At 42.7% G+C, this 25,487-nt stretch overlaps 1 protein-coding gene across 1 annotated transcript in view; it reads left to right on the top strand.

Moving 5' to 3' along the window:
• The window catches only part of XPA (XPA, DNA damage recognition and repair factor), a 36,324-nt gene extending 13,565 nt beyond the window's left edge, over positions 1–22,759 (top strand). Inside the window, exons 3-6 of the mRNA XM_030194459.1 lie at positions 5,852–5,957; positions 12,041–12,206; positions 19,434–19,551; positions 22,547–22,759. Coding sequence (XP_030050319.1) covers positions 5,852–5,957; positions 12,041–12,206; positions 19,434–19,551; positions 22,547–22,695 — 539 coding nt within the window. The 3' untranslated portion in view covers positions 22,696–22,759. The remainder of the gene's footprint in view (positions 1–5,851; positions 5,958–12,040; positions 12,207–19,433; positions 19,552–22,546) is intronic.
• The last annotated feature ends 2,728 nt before the right edge of the window (positions 22,760–25,487 follow it).

Here is a 25,487-nt window from a genome sequence, read left to right as displayed (position 1 = left end):
ATCAATGTCACATATCCTTGAAGCACCCCCCACATGAGGGCTTCTCACCCTCCTGGGAACAGATAAGGTACAACAGCCTCCATTGAGCCAAGACCAGGTAACTGAGACTCCCCAGATACCTTCAAAGGATGTGACCACTCCAGCTGACCCCCAGTCTTCATCGATAGCCGCCCTCGAGTGGCTCAGGACTATGCTCCAGGAGCAGATGGAGTGCCTGCTTGCTTGGCAAAAGGCTGTGTCATTGAGATCATCGGTGCTGGCATCTCAGGCAGTCTAGTCTATTCTGGAGACCCATGCAATACCTGCAGGAAGCACATCAACACCGAGGCCTCAAAGGATATCAGAGCCAGTGTGCACTGAACTGGTGTTAATCTCCAGTCTCTCAGGGAGAAAGCCTCCTCACAGCATCAAGGGGTCCCCGGTACCTTGACGTCCCATCCCAGGCCTGACCACAGTGTCAGTCATTTGAGGCAGGCAGAAGCGTGGACATCTCTGGGGGAGTAATTCTATGAGTCGGATTCAGACCATTTTTGGTGTCTAATGAGGCACCAGAGGTCCTGTCAGAAGAGGGGCCCCTTGATCTTCCTTCAGACCCCTTTTCTGCATATAAAAAGAGCTCTTCTCTCTTTTACTTTGTCAGGGAGATGGCTAAGTCTGCCCGCTTGATTTGGACACTTAGGATTACCCCAGGGCTGAGACACTGGACATTCTTCAGTATGATAACCCACCCAAAAGGAGGCTTGTTTGCTGTATAGCTTCGTACCAACTGTTAATGAGCATGCATTTGTGGAATGTTGTGCACAGTGTTGCAGAATTCGTGGACGGTCTTCCCCAGGAAAAGGCTGAGGAGCTCCATCAACCACTAGCCAAAGTGCAGGAGTGTGAAAGATACATCCCATGATGCTTTCAATACAGCGTCCAGGGCCTCCACTATTTCTTGTCATTTCATTTTATTAAACTTATATCCCACAAACATACAGATATTAAATCTAGTTCTATGTGGCTTACACAGTTGAGAAAGTAATAGTAGTAACAGAATGAAAAAATAGAGTTAAATATCAAACATGTTATAATCCAGAGGATGAAAATCAGACCTCAAACTATCAGTTCAGGAGAAGCTGGTGGACGTTCTGTTCCAGAGAGAAAATCTTTTTGGTGAAAAGGTGAAGAAGACAACGGACCTCATAATAAAAAACATTCTAAAACCAACAAGTCACACTCCAGCCCATTTCTAGCTCAGCCTTCTCATCCAGGAAGCATTTTGGTGGAGGGCAATGGAACATCTGCTACTCTCAAAGGCGTAGGTATCCTCCCCCCTCTTAACCTCCCAAAACAAATCAGGGATCTCGCTCCCGCCCATGGCAGCAGAGGGTCCAAAAATTCCAACCAGCTCCCGGTCAAAAAGGGGCAAGTTATTGACTGGATCCAAGAGAGCCTAGCTGTAATTCAAGTGTCTGTTTTGGATGACCTTCCAGTAGGAGAGAGACTGAATTTTTTTTCAAGAAAAGGTGACCCCCTTGTAAATAGTCTGAACAGGTTACACACTTCATTTGTAAAGATGATTGGCCACCAAGAGAATCCATTTTAAGCTCTCAGCATCAGGACATGGTTTTAAAGGAACCCTCTCTTCCCTTTTACAGGCCAATGTGGTTGAACCCATTCTACCAAGAGAAAAATGACCTTAGGAAAAATAGAGTTGGACTCTTTCTCTTCCTTGGGTCATGCAGTCACTGGATTCCAAAAACCGATCTTCTAGATTGGATATTTTCTACATATCTTCAGGTTTCTTTCAGGGTCCATGCCAGGATTGTATGGGGCATTGCGTGATAAAATCTGGTATGAAGCTTTGGGGGACTGAAAAAGGACTAAGTACTTCCTGATCACCAAACAGGGGAGATTTTGCCCCATCCTAGACCTAAGGGCCCTGAACAAGTATCTAGCAAAACAAACTTTTGTGTGGTTTCACTGCGTAGCCTACTGTCCATGATTCAGAATGGAAATTGGTTATGCTCTCTGACTTAAAGAATGCCCACATCTACATACAAATACATCCCAGGTATCTGAGATTCTGTGTAGAGAAACACCAGTACCATGTGCCTCCATTTAACCTCATATCAGCACCTAGGGTCTTCAAAGAATGTCTAGCAGTAGTCTCAGCTTCTCTGTGCAGATTGGGGTTGTAAGTGTTTCCCTATCTAGTTGATTGGCTGGTCAAGAGTACATCAGAGGAAGATACAAAAGAATGAATGCGCAAAATCACTTACGATGAGCCCTAGTCCAAGTCCCACCTGCACCAGTCCCAGAAATTGGAGTTTGTTTTGGAGTTGAGCTAGGCATAATTCAAGCAAGAGCATTCCTCCCTCTGCAGATGATAGATACCCTCACCTTGGTGGGGTTCAGGAGGTGCAACTGAGTCAGCAGGTCTCAGCTCGGCAGGTGTTGGCATTTCTGTGCAAATGGCTTCCAAGGTTCTTGTCACTCTCATGGCACACATCAATTTGAGGCAAGCTCAGTGAACCCTAGCTTCCAAATGGACAGGCCAATGGGAATTTCTGGGATGACATTATCACAGTTATGATGTAGTCTCTTTTTTTTTGGCTGTTTCATACCAGTTTGGAAAGAGGAGTGACATTCCAAATTCCTCTACCCAAAAAAAACAAATACGATGGTTGCATCTGACCTGGGCTGGAAGGCTCATGTGCATTGGCTCCATACCTAAGCTCTGTGGTCTGCTTAGGAGAAGCAACACCAAATAAATCTCCTAGAGCTAAGAGCTATTTGGAATGCTCTAAAAGCTTTCAAAGATTTTTTTTTTTAATTTGTACCCCGCGCTTTCCCACTCATGGCAGGCTCAATGCGGCTTAGGTACTTATTTGTACCTGGGGCAATGGAGGGTTAAGTGACTTGCCCAGAGTCACAAGGAGCTGCCTGTGCCTGCAGTGGGAATCGAACCCAGTTCCCCAGGACCAAAGTCCACCACTCTAACCACTAGGCCACTCCTCCACTCCTGATTGGCTAGCGAATCATCATATTCTGATCCAAACAGAGGGTCAGTTTGCAATGTACTATGCCAAGAAGCAGGGAGGCACAGTATCATATCTCCTGTGTCATGAAGCAGTCAGACTATGGAAATGGGCCATCTTGCACAGAATGGTGCTCAGGGTCACATACCTGGGGGTGGGGGGAACAACTGTCTGACAGACAGATTCGGGTCATGTAACTCACAAACAGTCTCTAAACATGGGGGTTGCATGACAGATCTTTTGAAAGTGGGGCACCTCCTCAATAGACCATTTTGCTACTAGCCTCAATAATAAAGTCCCTCAGTGCTCCAGACCAAGGTTACTTGGCAGACTAACCCCAGATACTTTTCTCCTTGGTTGGGGAAGAGGTCTTTCTGTACATGTATTCTTCAACACTTCTGATCATGAGAAATCTTCTAAAACTCGAGCAGGCTCAAGGAACTGTGATTCTGATGGTTCCCACTACTTCCAGAGCTAGTCTCCAAAGACCTATGGAGGCTGGACTGCTTTCCAACCCTTATCGCTCTGAATGAGGTGTCTCTGCATCCCAGTCTCCAACCCCTAGCCCTCATGTCTTGGATATTGAGAGGTTAGAAGTGGACAGAGATTTCACTTGGAGGTCTTAGTTTCAAGTGAAAGAAGTTGGCAATCTGTGAGGATGGGGGATCAACTGCCCCAATACATACTATAGCAGGAGTTATGGTAATTCCTAAACTGGGGAAAGATCCCACTACCTGTGGATCTTACTGCCCCATATTCCTTTTTTAATTTAGATATTAAAATCCTAGCTAAGGTTTTAGCAAATAGGCTTATTGGAGTGATCAAGTCTATAGTGGAAGAAGATCCACTGGGGATAATGTGAGACGTACTCTAGATTTAATATGGTTTTCTAAAGAAAAAACAACCCCCATGACTCTTCTCACCATCGATGCTGAAAAAGCATTTGATCAGGTTGAATGGGAATTTATGATGTAGACATTAATTCATTTTGGTGTGGGCCCAAACTTTCGACAATGGATATCAGATCTATATTCCTCTCCTACAGCAAGAATACAGGTAAATGGAGTCTATTCAAACCAATTTAGGTTGTTCAGGGGAACACATCAAGGGTGTCCCCTGTCCACACTTCTTTTTGCCCTAGTTGTTGAGCCGCTAGCGCAAACAATCCGTAAACATCAGTGCATTCAGAGGATTGGCCTAGCAAATGAGGAATTTAAAGTCACTTTAAATGCTGATGATATTTTGTAAACATCGGGAAACCCTACTTCATCTGTCCCTCCAGGCGTTGCAGGTCTACATGTCCCTTTCAGGCTTTAAAATGAATGCCTCAAAATCCGAGTTACTTAATGTTTCTTTAGAGTCAGATATAGTCTTAATGCTCAAAAATACTCTACCTTTTGGCTGGGCGAACTGTCATATTCAGCACTTTGGAGCAAGGATTCCTGCAGATTTAAATTTACTTTACAAACTAAACTATGGCAGACTGCTTCCAGAGCCCGCCTCCACATTGAACTGGTGGCACGGGCTTCATTATATATGGCTAGGTCATGTAGCGGTTTGTAAAATGATGCTATTACTCTCAGACTCTCCCAATAGACTTTCCTACCTCTCGATTTAAATTTTTGCAAAAGAAAATGGTTATAGTTTGAAACAACGCCCACCTAGAATTGCTAGGCGAGTATTGCAACATAATAGACGAGAGGCCTAGGGGTGCCTGATTTTTCAAGCTATTACTTTGCTGCCCAGTTGAGGGTAGAATGACACGATATGGTGCCTAAAGCTTAGGTAAGAATTCAGACATATTCTACCACTTAATCAATGGGCTAATTTAATATGGGAACATAAAATATGTTATCTACAATTATGGGGAGCTTGTCCATACCTGGGGCATCGCAGATCTCTTATAGCACGAGTAAGGGGAAGCATAATGGGTCACAAAAGGTTATCAGTAGTGTCCCCCATATGTTTGCTGCTTATGTTTGCTCCACAATGGGATGAAAATTTTCTGGGACCATGGGAGAAATCTGGTATACGCTATGTAGGAGATTTATTTGATGGGGGAATACTCAAATATTTTCAGCAATTACAGTCACAGTATTCTCTCCCCTCGCTAAAGACTTTTTAAAATATATGTTCAGTTATGTCATTTCATGCACTATTCACCAGTTTTGTGAGTGGTTACAACGCAAGTTAGTGCCTTTTGAAGAAATTCTTTTGTTTGGCCCTTCACAAAAGAAACTTTTGGGGGAACCTCTTATTAAACATCTATATATATGTAAATGGAAAAGGGATCTGGGAGTTTCTATCTCAGAAAAAGAATGGTTCATTTTATATGAGAATATTTTTAAAATTTCTATATCATCTAATTTGATTGAACAAGGTCTCAAAAAGCTGTATAGATGGTATTTATACCCCACTCGTTTGTTTTCTCCAACATGTTCTGACTGTTGCGGGGGAAGGTGAACATATTTTTTATTTGTGGTGGGAATGTCCGTTGATCCAAACTTTCTGGACTATGTAATCTCAACTGCTGTCAGAGATGCTACTGATCTCAATTGCTTCCAGCCCTGAAGGTGTTTTTACTGCATTGGCAACCTCCTAGTATCTCAGACTCCCCACTTTAAGATGTTAACAGTGTAGCAGTTATGCATAGGGAAGCAGCAAGATATTGGTCAGCTGCAACCCTTCCTACTTTGCTGCAAATCAAGTCAAATCTGTGGCAAGCTTACTATCTTAGTAAGTTGACTTCTGTATTTCATGGATGCTTGACAGCTTAACACTTCATTACTTGAACACAAAAGTGAAACTGATTTCTTCTTTTCCAATAGGTCCTGTGTTAGAATTTGATTACATAATTTGTGAAGAATGTGGTAAAGAATTCATGGACTCTTACCTCAGTAACCATTTTGATCTTTTGGTGTGTGATAACTGCAGGTGAGCTTTTTAATCCATCTTGAAGTATCTGACTCCATACTGTACAATACTTTATCTGTATTGAAGCAGCACTGTTGAAAATGCTTATGGCTGCTGTATACCTCTAGAATATAATATATTTGGCCTTTGAAGAAAAACCTACTAGGCACATTTCATAGATGTGTACTTCAAAGTCAAGACCATAGTTACCTCCCATTAACACATCAAAATCTTAAGATCATAAGGCAAGTTTTTCCCCACATTAAGGACTAGATTCAGTAAATGGTGCTCAGAGCGCTATTCTATAAACAGTCATCTGATTTGGGTGTTTAAAGTCGATTTCCACACTGAACTTTGGGCACAACGATTTACACCAACTGAAACCTGGTCCAGATCTTGGTGTTTAATTTATGCGCAGATCCTCGGTATTCAGAAAAACTGCGTGCATCTTTAGTGAATGCTCCTGACCTGCCCATGGCCACACCCCCTTTTAAGTTGCACACTATAAGATTTGCACGTGGATCTTTACAGAAAACCGCATTAGAAGATGCACACGCAAATCCAAATTGTTCCCAATTCCAATGATTGATAGCACCCAATTATTGGCACTGATTGGATCATTAGCCAATTTAATTACACATGCATCTCAGGATAGCATGTAGTTTTGTACGTAGAAATTTGAGTGCTATTTGTATTAACTTGCGGTAAACGCCTACCAAAACAAAAGTATCCCTGTCTCCCCACTCTTGGCTCCAGATACCTGTACCTGCCCAGCCTTCCACTACCAGAAATAATTTGCTTAATATGAGCCAAGTCATTAACAATAAGTATGTAATAAATATGGTAAAATATCAACATTAGTAACCAGTAAACCAACCATGCTTCAAATCATTAAGGTTTTTTTTTTACTAAGCCGCGATAGAAATCAGCTGGTGGTAAACGCCGAGACACCCATTGGAATGTAATGGGTATCTCAGCGTTTACCACCAGCTGAGATCTACGTGAGCTAAAAACGCTACCACAGCTTAGTAAAAGACTCCCCTATATGATTTGTCCACACATCTTCCAGACTCCCCCATAACCAACCAACTCAATGAAACCCAGCTCTTCAAATGAGCCCATCTATGTGCAGACTTGTTCATTTCCATTTCAGAGCATAAGTTTATTTTTCAATCAGCAGAACTTGTGTAGCCCAAGAGGCATCATAAGACCCCACCCCCGCAGACACAGCCTTAAACTTCAAGGTATGGGAATCCTTACTATTTGATGAATTTGACACTGAATCCATGCCCAAAAAACTTGCAGTTTCCTACATTCCCACCACGTTACATTGCATTAAGGTACTTGTATTCTGCAATCACCTACACAGTTCTGTATGAAGATAGCAGTTGTTTTTCTGACTTGATCTTTCCAACTTTTGCAAAATGTAGTAATGTTTGATTGCAAGACAAATGAGTGCTTCTACCAGTTGATAAATGAGTTAGGCTAAGCATATAGGATGGGGCATTACCATGTAGTATTTTAAAAACTGAGGGTAGCTTTTTCCATTGTCTCCAGCACAAGGGAAAGCCCACCACCCACATCCTAAATAGCTTAAAAAGTGTGAGATAACATCCAGCATACCTGCTTGTGTTGCATTTGTCTACATATGACTATCAAGGAACAATTGAGTCAGTATAGCTGCTGCCACTCTTCATCCCTCAATGAGATATCCAAACTTTCATCCCAAGCCTTCCTTTATAGAGGGAGTTCCTTAAAAAGTAATGAGACCAGTGCCTTATACAGTCTCAAGAACACCCCCTTCTCCTATCCCTAAATAGAATATCCTCTAGCTCCTGCAACTCTCACGCAAGCCCTCATTTATGTTTCATAGTAATATTCAGCCACTAAAAGAATTAGAAAAAGGGCAGTCTGTTTCTAATGTTTGCCTGCCTTTTACTAAAAAAAACCAATCGTCCCAAGTGAAAAATACACAGAATCAAGCCATTGGGATGTAGGAGGAACCAACATTCTTAGTAGACTGGCCACACAGACATCCCAGGAGAACAGTGGGGCACCCTAAGGGGCACTGCAGTGGACTTCACATAAAAGCTCCCAAGTAAACATCACACCCTTATATTGTATGGGGAGCCCTCCAAAACCCACCAAAAACCTACTATGCCCAACTATACACCTCTACAATTGCCCTTATGGCTGCAAGTGTCGCCTAGATGTGGGTGCAGTAGGGTTTTGGAGATCTCAAACTTTGCACCACAAGTGTACCAGTTAGAGTGGAATATGGGCCTGGGTCCTCTTCTCCACAGTGCACTGCACCGACCACTAGGTTACTCCAGGGACCTGCTCGCTGCTCTAATTGTACGGTGTATTAGATCACTGGTTTCTGTCAAACTTTTGTAAAATTGTTCAGTCTGTAGTTTGTCCACTGTTAGGTTACTGTAATGGTTTGCTAATGAGGATTACTGGTAACATGCTGAAGGCGCTACAAGTAGTTCAGAACGCTATAGTGATTAAAGGAGGCTCTCGTTATGATCATGTTACTCCAATTTTTAAACCACTGCATTGGCTCCCTGTAAAATTTCGCATTGAATTTAAAATTTTATTGCTAGTTTTCAAAATATTGAATGGTAATATTTCACCAACTCTTAGGGCCACTCTAAGATGTTATCAACCTACTCGTTATCAACCTATCCGTTTCCGCATTCAATTCAAACTTCTCTTATTGACCTATAAGTGCATTCACTCTACCGCTCCCCAGTACCTCTCCACTCTTGTCTCTCCCTACGCCCCCCCCCCCCCCCCTCGGGTACTCCGTTCTGTGGATAAATATCTCTTGTCTGTCCCCTTCTCCTCTACTGCTAATTCCAGACTCAATTCCTTTTATCTCACTGCACCTCACGCCTGGAATAGACTTCCCGAGCTTGTACGTCTAGCCCTATCTTTGGCTGTTTTCAGATCCAGGCGTTGCACAAATGGGATTTGCGTTGCAGACGTATGAGGAGAGACTTGTTGACCTGAACATGTATACCCTGGAGGAAAGGAGAAACAGGCGTGATATGATACAGACGTTCAAATATTTGAAAGGTATTAATCTGCAAACAAACCTTTTCCGGAGAGGGGAAGGCGGTAGAACGAGAGGACATGAAATGAGATTGAAGGGGGGCAGACTCAAGAAAAATGTCAGGAAGTATTTTTTCACAGAGAGAGTAATGGATGCTTGGAATGCCCTCCCGCGGGAGGTGGTGGAGAGGAAAACGGTAACGGAATTCAAACATGCGTGGGATAAACATAAAGGAATCCTGCTCAGAAGGAAGGGATCCCCAGAAGCTTAGCCGGTGGTGGGAGGCAGGGCTGGTGGTTGGGAGGTGGGGATAGTGCTGGGCAGACTTATACGGTCTGTGCCAGAGCCGGTGGTGGGAGGCGGGGCTGGTGGTTGGGAGGCGGGGATAGTGCTGGGCAGACTTATACGGTCTGTGCCCTGAAAAAGACAGGTACAAATCAAGGTAAGGTATACACAAAAAATGGCACATGTGAGTTTATCGTGTTGGGCAGACTGGGTGGACCATGCAGGTCTTTTTCTGCCGTCATCTACTATGTTACTAAAAGCCCACCTCTTTAACGCTGCTTTTGACTCCTAACCACTACTCACTTGCCCTGTACCCTTTTATCCCCACCTCTTTAATTCCCTTACCTCTTAGTTGTTCTGTCTGTCTGTCCTATTTAGATTGTGAGCTCTTTGAGCAGGGACTGTCTTTTCATGTATGGTGTACAGCGCTGCGTATGCCTTGTAGCGCAATAGAAGTGATAAGTAGTAGTACTCGCTCTCTGAGATCATCTCAGAAACAGCTACTTAATGTGCCTTCATTTCATCAGATTTATTTAGAAGAATGCAGATCATCTATTTTCTACATCAAAGGTCCGGAGTTATGGAATTCTTTGCCCATTGAACTTCGTTCAATACAAAATATGGACCAGTTTAAAAAAGCATTGAAAACTCATTTATTTCTTCAGGCTTTTGGTTCCTCTGATCTATAAATTATTTTAATACCCTGTAAATTTTTATCTGCTGTATGTTTGAATTGTAGAGTTTTTTGTATAGTTTGTTGTGTAAAGAAATAATTTTTATTGCTTTGGTTTTTTTAATATTTTGTATGTGCTTTGTTCTCTGCTTAGACTTTTAAAGATATAACGGGTTGTAAATAAAGTTTTAGTATTATTATTATTATTATTGTAACATCTGAAGTTGTCATAGAGGCTGGTATGTACTGTTTCATTCACATCTTTGAGAGGTGGGAGGGGGTCAGTGACCACTGGGTGAGTAAGGTGGGTTCATGCCTTAATCCCTCCAGTAGTCATCTGGTCATTTAGGGCACTTTTTTATGGCTTAGTTGTTATGAAGACCAAGTCTAGACCAAAACGTTCAACTTTTAGCTCCAGACGTTTTTGTTTTGTTCTATCATGGATGAAAAATGTCCAAGTGTTAGGAACGCCCAAATCCTGTCCAAGTCCTGCCCTCTTGTGATTTGAACGCACTTCTATCTGACTTCATAGAAAAACATATAACACTGTGTTTCGAAAATACCAGTTTGGACGTTTTTGCAAAAAAAAAAGTCCAAATGCCAATATATGCCACTTTTTTAAAACATTTTTCTCTTTTGAAAATGAGCCCCTAGCTAGTGTTAAATAAGATTTTATTAGTTTTATTGTTTTGCTTTGTTTGCTTTCCAGTTGCCAAACCACTATTTTGGCAGAACACATTGCCAAGTTTCCTATATTCCCAGCTTAGGTTAACAAATCTATATTTATTTATTTTTTAATCTATGGGTAGCTAACAACTGAAACATGTACCATTTTTGAAATTTATGGTAAAATTATGTTGTAAAGTCACATCTTTGAGAGAAAAATTTAAATAGCAGAGTTTCTGGAGCTGCGAAATTAAATATTGGTGATTGACAGAGAGACTTGCAGAAGATAAATATTCCTTCATTGGCACAACTGCATCTGTCTCTTTTGTTGTTGTTTTGTTCTTTTTTTAATTAAATTTTTTGTAAAACATTCCACTAACCAAAATACAGACTGGCAAGTAAAAAGATCCAACAATCCAGGAAGGATTAGATGACTAAACATACAAGCAAGTTAGAGGAGAGCAAACCCACCATAGTAACCAAGTTAAGCTCATAAGCTACCAGTCTCAAGGGGCAAAGTCTTGTACCAATCAAGAAAAGGCTTCCTGAAACACTGGAAAGTGACCACATGGCTTCTCTTCTGTGCAGTAAGTTTACTAAGGGGTCCTTTTACCAAGCTGCAGGGAAAAGGGCCCTGTGCTAGCAGCAGGAGCTGTTTTTCCCGCTCGCCAGGGCCCTTTTTACCGCAGCAGATAAAAAGCCCCCAGACACACATGGCCATGTGGTAACAGAACATTGAGGCGGCAGTAAGGCTCCTGCACTAACCTAGCAGTAACCGTGCAGTGCATGACGATGCCCGATTACTGCTGTGCAAGCCATTTGTGGGGGGTTTCTCTCTCTCCCCCCCCCCCTGGAAATGGCATGCACTCAGGGCAGGACTACCGCCGGTGGCCGCATTGAATCAGCAGTAGTCCCAGAAGAGCAAGCGTTAAGCCTGCATTGGGCTTACTGCGGCTCTGTAAAAGGGCCCCATAGATAATAAGCATCTGACAAATCATATGCATAAGGGAAATCAGGTTTCCTTCAAGGAGGGCAACCGAGCTGATCCTTTTTTTGTTGTTGTTGATGTTGGGAGGATATGTTTATTTATTTATGTAGATTTTGCTCACACCTTTTTCAGTAGTAGCTCAAGATGAGTTACATTCAGGTACTCTGGATATTTCTCTGTCCCAGGAGGGCTCACAATCTAAGTTTGTACCTGAGGCAATGGAGGGTTAAGTGACTTGCCCAAGATCACAAGGAGCAGCAGTTGGATTTGATCCGGCCACCTCTGGATTGCAAGACCGGTGCTCTAACCACTAGGCCACTCCCAGTGTATTAATATTTTCCTACAGATGCCTCTGAAGTGTCTTTTCAGTCTTAAGAATATATTCACCCACATACCCAGCTGCTTAGTTTACTGGATCTTTCGATCTGTTTCAGAGACGCAGAAGGGAAGCACAAGCTTATGACAAGGACTGAAGCAAAACAAGAGTACTTGCTGAAAGACTGCGATTTAGATAAGAGGGAACCCGTGCTCAGGTTTATCGTAAAGAAGAACCCTCACAATTCCCACTGGGGAGACATGAAGCTTTACTTAAAACTGCAGGTATGAGAGAAGAGAACATTCGTAAGTGGAATGCATTTGGACAAGCGGTTTAAAGGACGGCCACTGTGGAATTTTAATCGCATTAAGCAAAGAAGTGACATTACCTGTTGTCAAGAGGCTGTTCTTTTGGAAACGGGTGTATACAGAAAAAGCTTGAAACACAGGGCAGGAGCAGTGAGCTGCAGATTATTAGGGAGTCCAGGCCCTGCCAAATAAAGTAGTGATGGAGCCAGGACACAAGGGACAAGAGTGTAGACATTGCTTCCCATTTATCTTCTGGAATCTGGAGTAGTTCCACCTGTCCCAGGTAATTGTTTATTTCTTCCTGTTTAGTATGGGTGTCTTCCCCATATAACTAGTGGCAGGAAGCCTGGGCACTAGTACCAGAAGAAAGAAGGAAGCTGGCATGGCTGCAGCGGAGGATAGCAGAGTTGTGTTGAGCCTATGCTGCACCTTTGGAAAAAAGAAAGGAGCTGGTGCCAGCTTCAGGGTAGTGGGGAAGCCAGGCTTTGCCACCAGAAAAAAAATTTTTGAACTAGTGGCAGCTAAGGCACAAGCAGTACTGTGGCGAAGAGCCAGCATCCTTCAACACATTTCCTCTCCTCCTCCACAAAATACATACATCTCCCCACTTCCCATTTACACATATACACGTGTGTCTCACACACACCACATACTCCCTCTGCTGCCGCTCTATTAAACATTTCAAGCCTTTTCACACCAAATCCCTCACATAACATGGCATGAACCTATGAACCGGAGGAGTGGGAAGGACTTCATTGTTTCTAACTATCACTAAGTGAACACTGTAAGAAGGCGTTTAGTTTTTAAAATATTTGTGTTTGATTTTTTTTTATTTTTGGAATTCAGTGATTTATAATGGGCTAGCTGGATTGCACTCTTTTAGAGTAAGGCCTAGTTTTAAAAGAACAGTTTAGAAATTACCTCATTACCTCTCACCTTGACTACTGCAACCTACTCTTCACTGGCCTCCCACTTAGCCATCTATCCCCCATTCAGTCCGTTCAGAACTCTGCTGCACATCTTATCTTCCACCTGGACCGATATACTCATATCACCCCTCTCCTCAAGTCACTTCACTGGCTTCCGATCAGGTACCGCATACAGTTCAAGCTTCTCCTACTAACCTACAAATGCACTCAATCTGCAGCCCCTCATTACCTCTCTACCCTCATTTCCCATTACGCTCCTACCCGTAACCTCCGCTCACAGGACAAATCCCTCCTCTCAGTACCCTTCTCCACCACCACCAACTCCAGGCTCCGCCCTTTCTGCCTCGCCTCACCCTATGCTTGGAATAAACTCCCTGCGCCCATACGTCAAGCCCCCTCCCTGCCCATCTTCAAATCCTTGCTCAAAGCCCACCTCCTCAATGTCGCTTTCGGCACCTAACCATTGTACCTCTATCCAGGAAATCTAGACTGCCCCCAATTTGATTGACTGCACTTTTTTGTCCTTTAGATTGTAAGCTCCTTTGAGCAGGGACTGTCCTTCTTTGTTAAACTGTACAGCGCTGCGTAACCTGAGTAGTGCTCTAGAAATGTTAAGTAGTAGTAGTAGAATAGAGGTGGAGGAGATTTCAGGATTTGCAAGATTAACAATAATAAGGTAATAAATAGAAAACATAGAAAAGAAAATAAGATGATAGCTTTTTTATTGGACTAACAATACATCTTTTGATTAGCTTTTGAAGGTAACCCTTCTTCTTCAGATCAGAAATAAGCAACTGTTGATAAATATCAGAATATATAAGTGAAACACAAAAGGATTCCAATAACAGTCTCGCAGGAAGAGGTAGAGGTAGGTTAGGTGAGAAACAAGGGGAGCTGGGTGGATGAGAGATGGATTGTAGATAAGAGGGTGACAAAGCAGTAGAATTTTATGGTTTATAGTGGGATAGAAATATTTTGACACCCACCAGACCGGACTTAACAAAGATCTGGGCTTTCTATCTAATTCTACTGCTTTGTCACTCTTATCTGCCATGCATCTCTCTCTCTCTCTGTCTCTCCCAGCTCTCCCTGTTTCTTACATAACCTACTCCTCCCTCTTACTGGAAACTACAGGCAGGTAAGCCTCACTTCGGTTATTGGAAAAGTAATGGAAGCGATGCTGAAGGAAAGGATAGTGAATTTCCTGGAAGCCAATAAGTTGCAAGATCCGAGACAACATGGTTTCACCAAAGGGAAATCGTGCCAAACGAATCTCATTGAATTCTTTGACTGGGTGACAGGAGAATTAAATCAAGGACGTGCTATGGACGTCATCTACTTAGATTTCAGCAAGGCTTTTGACACGGTTCCCCACAGGAGGCTCTTAAATAAACTAGACGGCCTGAAGATAGGACCCGAAGTGGTGAACTGGATTAGGAACTGGTTGACAGACAGACTCCAGAGGGTGGTGGTGAATGGAGTTCGCTCGGAGGAGGGAAAGGTGAGTAGTGGAGTGCCTCAGGGATTGGTGCTGGGGCCGATTCTGTTCAATATATTTGTGAGTGACATTGCCGAAGGGTTACAAGGTAAAGTTTGCCTTTTTTGCGGATGACACCAAGATTTCCAACAGAGTGGACACCCCGGAGGGAGTGGAAAACATGAAAAAAGATCTGAAGAAGCTAGAAGAATGGTCTAACGTTTGGCAATTAAAATTCAATGCGAAGAAATGCAAAGTGATGCACTTAGGGAGTAGAAATCCAAGGGAGACGTATGTGTTAGGCGGGGAGAGTCTGATAGGCACGGACGGGGAGAGGGATCTTGGGGTGATAGTATCTGAGGACCTGAAGGCGACGAAACAGTGGGACAAGGCGGTGGCCATAGCTAGAAGATTGCTAGGCTGTATAGAGAGAGGAGTGACCAGCAGAAGAAAGGAGGTTTTAATGCCCCTGTATAAGACGTTGGTGAGGCCCCACCTGGAGTATTGTGTTCAGTTTTGGAGGCCGTATCTTGCGAAGGATGTTAAAAAAATGGAAGCGGTGCAAAGAAAAGCTACGAGGATGGTATGGGATTTACGTTCCAAGACGTATGAAGAGAGGCTTGCTGACCTGAACATGTACACCCTGGAGGAAATGAGGAACAGGGGTGATATGATACAGACGTTCAAATATTTGAAAGGTATTAATCCGCAAACGAATCTTTTCCAGAGATGGGAAGGCGGTAGAACGAGAGGACATGAAATGAGATTGAAGGGGGGCAGACTCAGGAAAGATGTCAGGAAGTATTTTTTCACGGAGAGGGTGGTGGACGCTTGGAATGCCCTCCCGCGGGAGGTGGTTGAGATGAAAACGGTAACGGAGTTCAAACATGCGTGGGATATGCATAGAGGAATCCTGTGCAGAAGGAATGGATCCTCAGAAGCTTAGCTGAAATTGGGTGGCGGGGAAGAGGGGGTGGTGGTTGGGAGGCGAGGATAGGGGAGGGCCGACTTGTACCAGAGCCGGTAATGGGAGGCAGGACTGGTGGTTGGGAGGCGGGAAATACTGCTGGGCAGACTTATATGGTCTGTGCCCTGAAAAGGACAGGTACAAAGAGAAGAGGGCGGGCAGGGGAAAGAGGGACATGGATGGGATGGCAGGGCTCAGGGAGAGAGGGGAATTGCTGGATACATGGGTGAATGGAGGGGGGCAGGGGAGAGAGGAACAGATGGGAGGGCAGGGCCCAGGGAGAGGAGAAATTGCTGGAAATGGAGGGGAAGGGAGCGGGGACAATTACTGGATGTGGATGGAGGAGGGAAGGGCAGAGAGGGCCAAGGATGGACTTGGATGGGATGGCAGGGCCCAGGGAGAGAGGGGAATTGCTGGATACATGGGTGAATGGAGGGGGGCAGGGGAGAGAGGAACAGATGGGAGGGCAGGGCCCAGGGAGAGGAGAAATTGCTGGAAATGGAGGGGAGGGGAGAGAGGAGAATTGCTGGATGTGGATGGAGGAGGGAAGGGCAGAGAGGGCCAAGGATGGACTTGGATGGGATGGCAGGGCCCAGAGAGAGGAGAAATTGCTGGAAATGGAGGGGAGGGAAGAGAGGAGAATTGCTGGATGTGGATGGAGGAGGGAAGGGTAGAGAGGGCCAAGGATGGACTTGAATGGGATGGCAGGGCCCAGGGAGAGGAGAAATTGCTGGAAATGGAGTGGAGGGGGAGAGAGGAGAAATGCTGGATGTGGATGGAGGGCAAATTGTTGAATTTAAGGGCTGAATCGGAACACTTTGAAGGCAGATGCTGAAACTGGAGAAAGGATAGGGACAGGGGGCTACAGATGGTAGACAGAACACATAAGGACACAGGAGGATGGTGGACACGGTGAGAGAAAAAATATCAAACGGAAAGAAGACACTGCATAAAACAGAAGACACTGGGACCAAAGCGAATAGAAAAACTAAATGATCAGACAACAAAGGTAGAAAAAAAGTATTTTATTCAGAATTTATTAATTGGAATATGTCAGCTTTTAGAAATGTGCATCTGTGATATTTTGCATGTAAGTTTCAATTTTTCTAGTATTGCTGCATGCTGAGTCTGACTTCTTGAGGTAACTTTCCATTCAGTAATTTGCCATCATATTTGTTGTGTCATGTGTTTTTCATGTGTGATCAAGGTACAGTATCCTGCTAGTGTGTAGTATTTGCAGCCCTTTTTTTTTTTTTCACAAGGTAGTGTATTGGTGTTATAGAGCCTGGTGTAATTACAGTTCTGCCTTTCCATGCATAAGGTTGTAGCTCTTCCTGTCCTTGGAATTAGTGCTGTTATGGTTTGGTAAGGTTCTGACTGTGTTTTTGCACAAGTTTGTGTATAGTGTTTTGCAGTGGAGAGATTGTGTGTCCGCACCTCTGACCCCCCGGGGTTATGAGAATTTGAACTACTAATTGTGGACTTGAACTGAATAATTTCTTGGGAAGGGGGGGTTTCATGATAGCATTGTGCTTATTATTTCAATCAGTTTTTCTGTACAAGTTTAGCTTCATTTGTCTTTATTTGAAAGTTCATAAATAAAAAATTTTCTAAAAATTGAATAATCTTATCAATGGGTGGGGGCGGGGCTAGGATGGGGCCCCACCAAATTGGTCTGCATAGGGCCCCGCACTTGCTAAGACCGGCCCTGGGGATAATGGAGGGTTAAGTGACTTGCCCAGAGTCACAAGGAGCTGCCTGTGCCTGAAGTGGGAATTGAACCCAGTTCCCCAGGATCAGAGTCCGCTGCACTAGGCTGCTCCTCCTCCTCCATAATGAGCACCTTCCACATAAAATATTGAAGAGCAATATTCCTCAAATCTGATATGATGAAAGGAGCCTTCAAACAACATGGTTTCAGTGGCATAGCTACGATTGAATGGGCCCTGGGTGAAAAATTTAAGATGGGTCCCTTATAACACTGTCCCTCCCAAGGTAATGGGAATGGGGGGAAACAAAGATGCGCATTTCCTTAAGCTGACATATTACAATTAATACATTCAGACAAAAATACTGTTTTTCTACCTTTGTTGTCTGAGCATTACTTTGGTCCTGGTGTCTCTCATCTGCTTTTCTTAATCCTCTCCATTGTCTCCTGTTCGTCTTATGTTTCTTCTCTATGTCCAGCATTCATCTTTTCTGTGTCCCAATCTGTTCTGTCCAGCGTCTGCCCTCTATGTCCCTGTCTATCTCTGCTTCCCCCCATCCAGCATCTCTCTCTCTCTCCATCCCTTTCACCCCCGTCCAGCATCTCTCTCTCTCTCTCTCTCTCTCTCTCCCCATCCCTTCCACCCCTGTCCAGGATCTCTCTCTCTCTCTCCCCATCCCCCCCCCCCCCATTCCAGCATCTCTCTCTTTCTCTCTCTCCATCACCCCCCTCCCCCCCACCTGACCTCCATACACTGCAGCAGGGATCGCAGCAGAAACATCCTGATAGCTACTGCAGTGGCTGGCAGGGCCTTTCCTCTGTGGTGTCCTGCCCAAAGGAAGTTGCATCAGAGAAGCGGGATACCACAGATGAAAGGCCCTGCCCGCCAGAACAGCAGCTTTCAGGCTATTTCTGCTGCAATCCCTGCTGCAGCATGTGGAGGCCTGGCAAGGGATGGGAGTGATCCTGGGCATGGTGGTGGGTTGGGGGAGGAGAATCAGGTGTGTGCAGCTTCAGGCAGCCCTGGGCATTTTGCCAAGCTTGCTCAATGGTAGCTACGCCCCTGCATGGTTTGTTACTACATATACATAATACTGATTAGTAGCATAACACTTGGTTATCTCTCTTACTAATGAGGAATACTGGTAAGTTCTACTGCTTTTGGTGGTAAATATGTAAAGCGATGTAATTCAGACATGCATCGTCTGAAAAGGTAGGTCAGGAGGTAATAAGAGATGGTCACTATTTCACCTCTTGCATCTGTAAAGAAACAGAATCTTCCCCAAACCAGGACTATATCGTAAGCCAGTAATTTCCACAAGATACATCTCTCACTTTGCATAACCACGCTTTTTTACACTTGCTCATTCCCTGTACCTCCTGCAGTGTACTTTCATCGCTAGACATTCACTCCATTTTTTTGTGTTTTAACTCCATGATCAGTGTTTGTTTTAAACACCAGCACAATGTCTGGATTGTTCATGGATATTCAGCGCTGCTTTGAGCATACTGAGCAGAGTTGAATATCTGGGTAGAGTGGTGGATGATGCTGTTATCAGGACAGCAGTAATATTCAATTTTAAGATCTCTTATTTGGCAGCCTGATTCCTAGTGCCATTACTGCAAGACTACCTCTAGAGATTGATCACTACCATTTTGAACCCAGCTCTGGAAGAGGCAGGAGTGATCAGGGATTACTCCTGCCCCCCCCCCCCCCCCCCCCCCCCCCACACACACAAGTGGACTCCAGGGAGACACCTGGTAAAGCTGGGTTGCAGGGGTTCATTGTGGGGGGGGGGGGGGGATGATACATGCTGTAGGGAGCATCAGTTTTAAGAAGCTGCAGATGTGGAAACCTGGGACAAGCAGGATTCCATTTTTGCATATGCAGCTTTTTAAAATTGATGTTCTAGCTGGATGTGCCAGCAGATACACATACACTCCTGTATGTCATTATATTATTTTACAAAAAGCTCCGGGATTGTCGGAGCCTATTATAAAACACCAAGCGAATTTGTGACTCTCCTAGCCTGGACCTCTCAATTCTCATGTCTGTGTTCTATGTAAAATGCCCTTTACATTTCTGTGAATACATGTAAATTGTAACTCTGTTTGTCCTTAGATCATAAAGCGTTCCCTTGAGGTTTGGGGTAATGAAGAATCACTAAAAGAAGCAAAAGAGACAAGACAGGAGAACAGAGACAAAATGAAACAGAAGAAGTTTGATAAAAAAGTGAAAGGTAAATAGTGACTAAAAAACTCGGGCTAGGATTAAACCTCTAAGATGCATCATAATGAAATCAATTTTGATTTATCTTATGTGACTTTTCTTAATATGCTTTGCCAAATGTACTAAATATCAAAGATGTTAGTGTTGAAAAGCAGGGCCTTTTCCCTTATAGTACATCTTCTCTGTGTGCTCATTTCTATGGTCGGGCAGTAGCGTGCCCAGCATCGCAGTGCAGAGAAAAGTAGCAGCTCTTAACATTTTTGATTTTCATAGATATTCTGAAAACCCAATTGGCTGGAGGTGTCTTGACTGAATTGAGAACCCCTGCATGATTTGATTTCAATTTATTTGATTTATTTTGATTTATTTACCATCTTTTGAAGAAGTTCAACCAAGGCAGTGTACAGCAAGAATAAGCTGAACATGGCCCAATGTGTAACTGTCTATTGCCTATCTAGTATTTTAACCGCCTTCTTTTTTTCATTTTATTTAAATAGCAATGTGCATTATGGCATTAGTATGCTACTTAGTGTCGACACAATTCATATTAAAACATCTTAATAGACATCATAGGGTGTAATTGTAGGTGGAACATTCAGCTCGATAAGATATAGTAACAAGTTACAAATAAGGAATGACTAACAAGGAAAGATTGTACATGAAGTTAGAAAACGCGCAGGGAAATGATTTCAGCTCTAGAGCCGGAGTGGATAATCAAGTCCTTGTACAGTAAGCTCAGCTGCTGTTAGTCCTTGTTTGTTTAGTTCTTCTATTAAAGGCTTGGGAGCAGAGAAGGAAAGGGGATGGGATTTGATATACCACCTTTCTGTGGTTACATCAAACAGTTTACAGGTACAGTCAGGTTTTCAGGATATTCACAATGAATATTCATGAGAGAGATTTGCATGCAGTGCCTCCAGGACCAGGTTTGGGAATTACGGACTTGCTTCCTTTCTGGGCGTGCATTCCAGAGTGTGGAGGCTACCCCAGAGAAATGAATACTTTTGGATGTGGTTAAGGGTATTTTTGGGAGGACCTTATTGACCTTAAGGGAGATAAAGGAAATAAGCCAGAGTGCTTAAACATTAAAATGGGGCCTTGAGATTCAGACAGTTGTTAGCCCTGTATTGTGCTGGTAGCCAGTAAAACCTTTGAAGGAATAGTGTGAGGTGATGTGATCCCTTTGTTTACAACTTTCTATTAGTCATGCTGTGGCATTCTGAATCAGTTGGAGCTGGTGCAAACTCTTTGTAGCAGCCATTCCTAACCCAGTCCTTGGGGTACACCTAGTCCCTTTGGGTTTTCAGGATATCCACAATGAATATTCATGAGTTAGATTTGTATGCCGTTGAGACAGGGCATTCAGATCTATCTCATGCATATTCATTGTGGAAATGTGATGAGACACGGTTGTGCCCCAAGGACTGAGTTTGGAATGACTGCTTTATAGTTATACCACTGTAGAGTGCATTACAGTAATCTAGTTTTGATGTAATTGTATGGAAGCTAAAACGGATAAAGCCTTTTTTTCCGAGGGAGGTTTTTCGCAACCTAGTACAGTCAATAGTCTTATGTCACATGGATTATTGTAACGGAGTTTACGCAGGATGTAAAGAGCAACTTTTAAAGAAATTGCAGACAGCCCAAAATACAGCGGCAAGATTAACTTAATCAACCTACTACCAAGGAATGCATTGAGACTATCCCGTTCATATCTAAATCTTTATTACCCTAACTGCAACGGGCTTAAGTATAAATCCACATATGCTTCATCCTTCTCCTTTATAAGCTCACATTTATGGAATTCTTTACCTAAAATTATAAAAATCATCCACAACCATCTGAGTTTCAGGAAATCTCTTAAGACTATATTATTCAGAAAAGCCTGCTCCAAGGACTCAACATATGTCTCCACTGCCTGATACACTTCAATCTACTGACAACTTTGTACATACCATCCCTCCCCCTGGTTCCTGTGTTCTTTTCATTCCTTCCCCTTCCTCCCTATTATTTCAATTGTAGATTTATTATTGTATTAGATTAATTTACTGCATTGGCGTTCGCTTCTGCGGTGCGATGTAAGCCACATTGAGCCTGATACAGTTGGGAAAATGTGGGGTATAAATGAGATAATAAATAAATATATCAAGACTTGCCTTCTTGATAGATTGAGAGAGACAGCTTAGTTGTCTCAGTTTATGGAGGCAGCTCCTGAAGGTCACTTGGATTTGGGGGATCAGCATAAGCGTTGAATCTAGCTGTACCCCCAAGGTTCCTTACCTGTGATTTCAGCTTCCAAAAGGGATTTTGATATCAGATGTGTGACTGCTTGTGTTAGAGATCCATAGAGGATGGGCAGACTGGATAGGTCATTTGGCCTTTATCTGCCGTCATGTTTCTAAGTTTCTATATAGGCACTGAGCATAGCTGTAAACAGTCATGAGGATATGGCTTAGTACAAGCTGGTTCAGATTTGTATGGGAAGCCTAACAAGCAGGAAGAAAGTATTAGGAAAGGGGTTAGGATAGGGGTGTCAAACTCCAGCTTCTGGAAGATTGTAAACCAGTCAGATTTTCAGGATATCTCTAATGAATATGTTTATCAATTCTCTTTTGATGACTCTCATACTATTTGCTAAAAACTTTATCTCAATTATAATCTATAACAATTCACATATAATAATAGTGTCATCAAAAGAGAATTGATTAATGTTATGTATGTTTGTTGACAATTGAAGAGTTTGAACCCCCCACTACGAGGATTGTAATGAATATGTTTGAGATGTACTGGCATACAATGGAAGCGATGTGTGTATATCTTTCACAAACATCCAGTTGGTTTGTAGTATGCTGGGATTTCAAGTCAACACCCCTATGTTAAGAGGGTAATTCCTTTTCACATTGCGATAATCTACAAAAAAAAATAGCTCTTTTACTCCACATGCTTCTTCAATCATATTGTATCCTCATATTGAGCGTTGTACATATCATGTTTTGTTTTATCAGAGCTGCGTCGAGCTGTTCGTAGCAGTCTGTGGACAAAAGAAAGGAGCGCCCACCAGCATGACTATGGACCAGAAAAACACATAGAAGAAGATACGTACAAGAAGACATGTACAATATGTGGCCATGAAATAACTTATGAGAAAATGTAATATTTTGTGAAAATTGTGCGTTTTAAAATGTGTATTGAAATAAATTTGCATTGGTTTTACATTTTTATTTTGTATTACACAGAAATGGAGAATTGGATTGTGACTGAAAATATTCAGAGTATCTCACGAAGTGCTAGATTTTCATGTTCAAATATCTGGTTATGCTTAGGCAAATGTAAGGGTTCTTCCCACTGAAAATTTTGTTAAAATCACACAGTGTAATCCCTGTCTTTGAGTAATAATTCAACTACAATAGAGGATAAGTTACTTGCTCAGATGCAGAATGTGCTCTCTTTCTCCCCCCCCCACTCCCCAACTCTGACCTATCTCCACTCACTAACCTCTCTTTCTGTCTCAACATTAGTCTCTGAAGCTGCTGCTACCAGTCTCCCACCTTTCAAAACCAAAACTATCCTTGTCATTGTATATCTTTTAGCCCACAGCGGCTAGATTTGTCCCAGTGTAGCTTATACTTAGCAGCAAAAACAGAGATTGCAATTAGCCCTCATTCTCTACCAAAACTCTTACCTCCACTACCGTCACAGAGTAAAAGAAGCAAAAAAGAACTTTTGCTCTTCTCAAATCCTCCAATCTGTAAACAAACTAAAACAATTCTTTACCGCACAGACGACCTCCTCTATTCCTACAAGCACACTTCCTTCTAACACTCTCCCCACCTCTTTTATTCATAAAGTCACCATTCTTAGGGCCTCACTCCAGCTCTGTTTACCACATCTCACTAATTCCTCCTCTTGTCCCTCCTCCTCCTCCTCCTCTCCTTCCCCTGTCCTCCAGGTCCTCTCCCCTTTACCAAATCACGGTGATCCCACTTCCCTTCCAAATGCCCCTTCTGTTACTGTAACTCACTCTTGGAATGCCGCCTTTATTCTGTCCCTTACTTCTTTCACCAAGCTCCTTAGCTGTATTAGACTGACCACTTGCTCTCTAGATCCTATTCCCTCATCCTGCTTAACTGTCCCTCACTATTGCCTTTTCTTTATCACATGGTCACCACTAAGCTCTCCTCAGGTGACTTCCCCTCTTCTTGGAAACATGCAGTGGTCAAACCCGTCCTTAAGAAACCATCCTTAAACCCAGATAGCCCATCTAATTATCGTCCCATCTTCAATCTCTGTATTGCTTCTAAAATTACTGAACGCATCATCTTTAAACAATTCTGTGATCATGCAGACTTCAGTCATTTTCTTCACCCATGGCAATCTGGTTTCTCTACTGGCCACAGCTGTGAAACTATTATCACAATTCGCCTAAATGACGTACACAAGGCCCTCGATGCAGGCAATATGATTCTCCTCATCTCACAACCTCACAATTGCCTTTGACCTGATTGACCATGATTTCCTTCTTTCTAGACTGTTATCTCAGGCACTGGTTCTCATTTCCTTTGTAACTCATACCTCTCCTCATTCCCTATACTCCTGCAAGAACACTTCATTCTCTCAACGATAAGTGGCTCAGAATTCCCCCATTAAAAGAAGCACACTACGAATCCACTCACACCCAAGCATTTTTCTGGCTAGCCCCCTCACTTTGGAACTCCCATTTATTTGGAGCGCTCATACCCTAAATTTAAAACCCTTCTAAAGAGTCACCTCTTTGAAAAAGCCTTTTCCATCCACTTAGACTCAAGTGGGCTGCCTAGGATTCACTAACCCACGGTTGTCTGTACTTCTTTTTGTACTATCAAAATATACCCATCTTATTTGCTTCTAATCAGTGGGGTTATCTTACTCTGATCAGGGCTTAGATAAGGATATAATCAGATTTCGAGTAAGAAAAGTGTGCTAAAATACAGACTATCCTAGGAAATACACAACCTTTTTCTCTGTACTGTATGATACTGATATTTTCAGTTTTCAGGAGTTTTAAGGTGTTTTTTTTTAAGTTTGTTTATTCCACACAACACAGGAGCCAATTACATCAAACCAAGAATAAAGCTCAACCATCAGTAGAACTCGCCATAATAACAGAACATACACAGCAAGTATTATCATGCACAGGAACAATATAAGTCAGTAAAAAAAATCTACCCCCACTCTGGGGGTTTCTTATCCAGAAGGGCACTAATAATTAGTGATCATCCTCCTGCTATGTGTGACCATCTCTGGGAAAAGGTGACAAGTCTCCAGAAACAAAAAATGAGGTTTTAATAAATTCTGTTAGTGCAAACAGTCCAAACCCCCCCCCCCCCCCCATCCTTTTGTGTCATTTTTTCAGACTGCTTATCATTACATTTTACATTATATTAGACTTACAGCTTGCTAATACCATGAATAGTTCCAAGCGGGTTACATGTTAAACAAGAGTGAACCACATGTTCATATGTACATATCACTTAGTTAAATACACTAAAAATTAAAAAACATCAACTAGGAGCCAGTGTCTATACATTGAAATATTTCTAAAATAAAAAAGTTTTAAGAGACTTCCTAAAATATTAAGTACTTTTCTAGCAATCTACGTTCTAATGATAAGGAGCTCCAAAACAATTCTGCCTTATAAAAAATAGAAATAGACAATAATCCCTTAAATCTAACATTACATACCGATCAGAAGCACATCAGACATTGTTTTCTTAAACAATCAGAGTTAAAACCAGTGGAAATATTAACCATTTTTACAATATAGTAAGGGGCCTCACCATGCACTCTCAGCTCCACCGGCAGCCAGTGCATATCAAACAAATGATGTAACTGAATCAAATCGATTCAGAGAATAAATCAGCCTGACCACTGTAGTCTGTATTATCTGCAAACTATGCAACGAAGCTT

The sequence above is a fragment of the Microcaecilia unicolor genome, chromosome 2 (genome assembly GCF_901765095.1).
Source record: "Microcaecilia unicolor chromosome 2, aMicUni1.1, whole genome shotgun sequence".
NCBI lineage: Eukaryota > Metazoa > Chordata > Amphibia > Gymnophiona > Siphonopidae > Microcaecilia > Microcaecilia unicolor.
The sequence above is the reverse complement of the archived record's forward strand: the minus strand, read 5'-3'. Positions and strand labels throughout refer to the sequence as shown.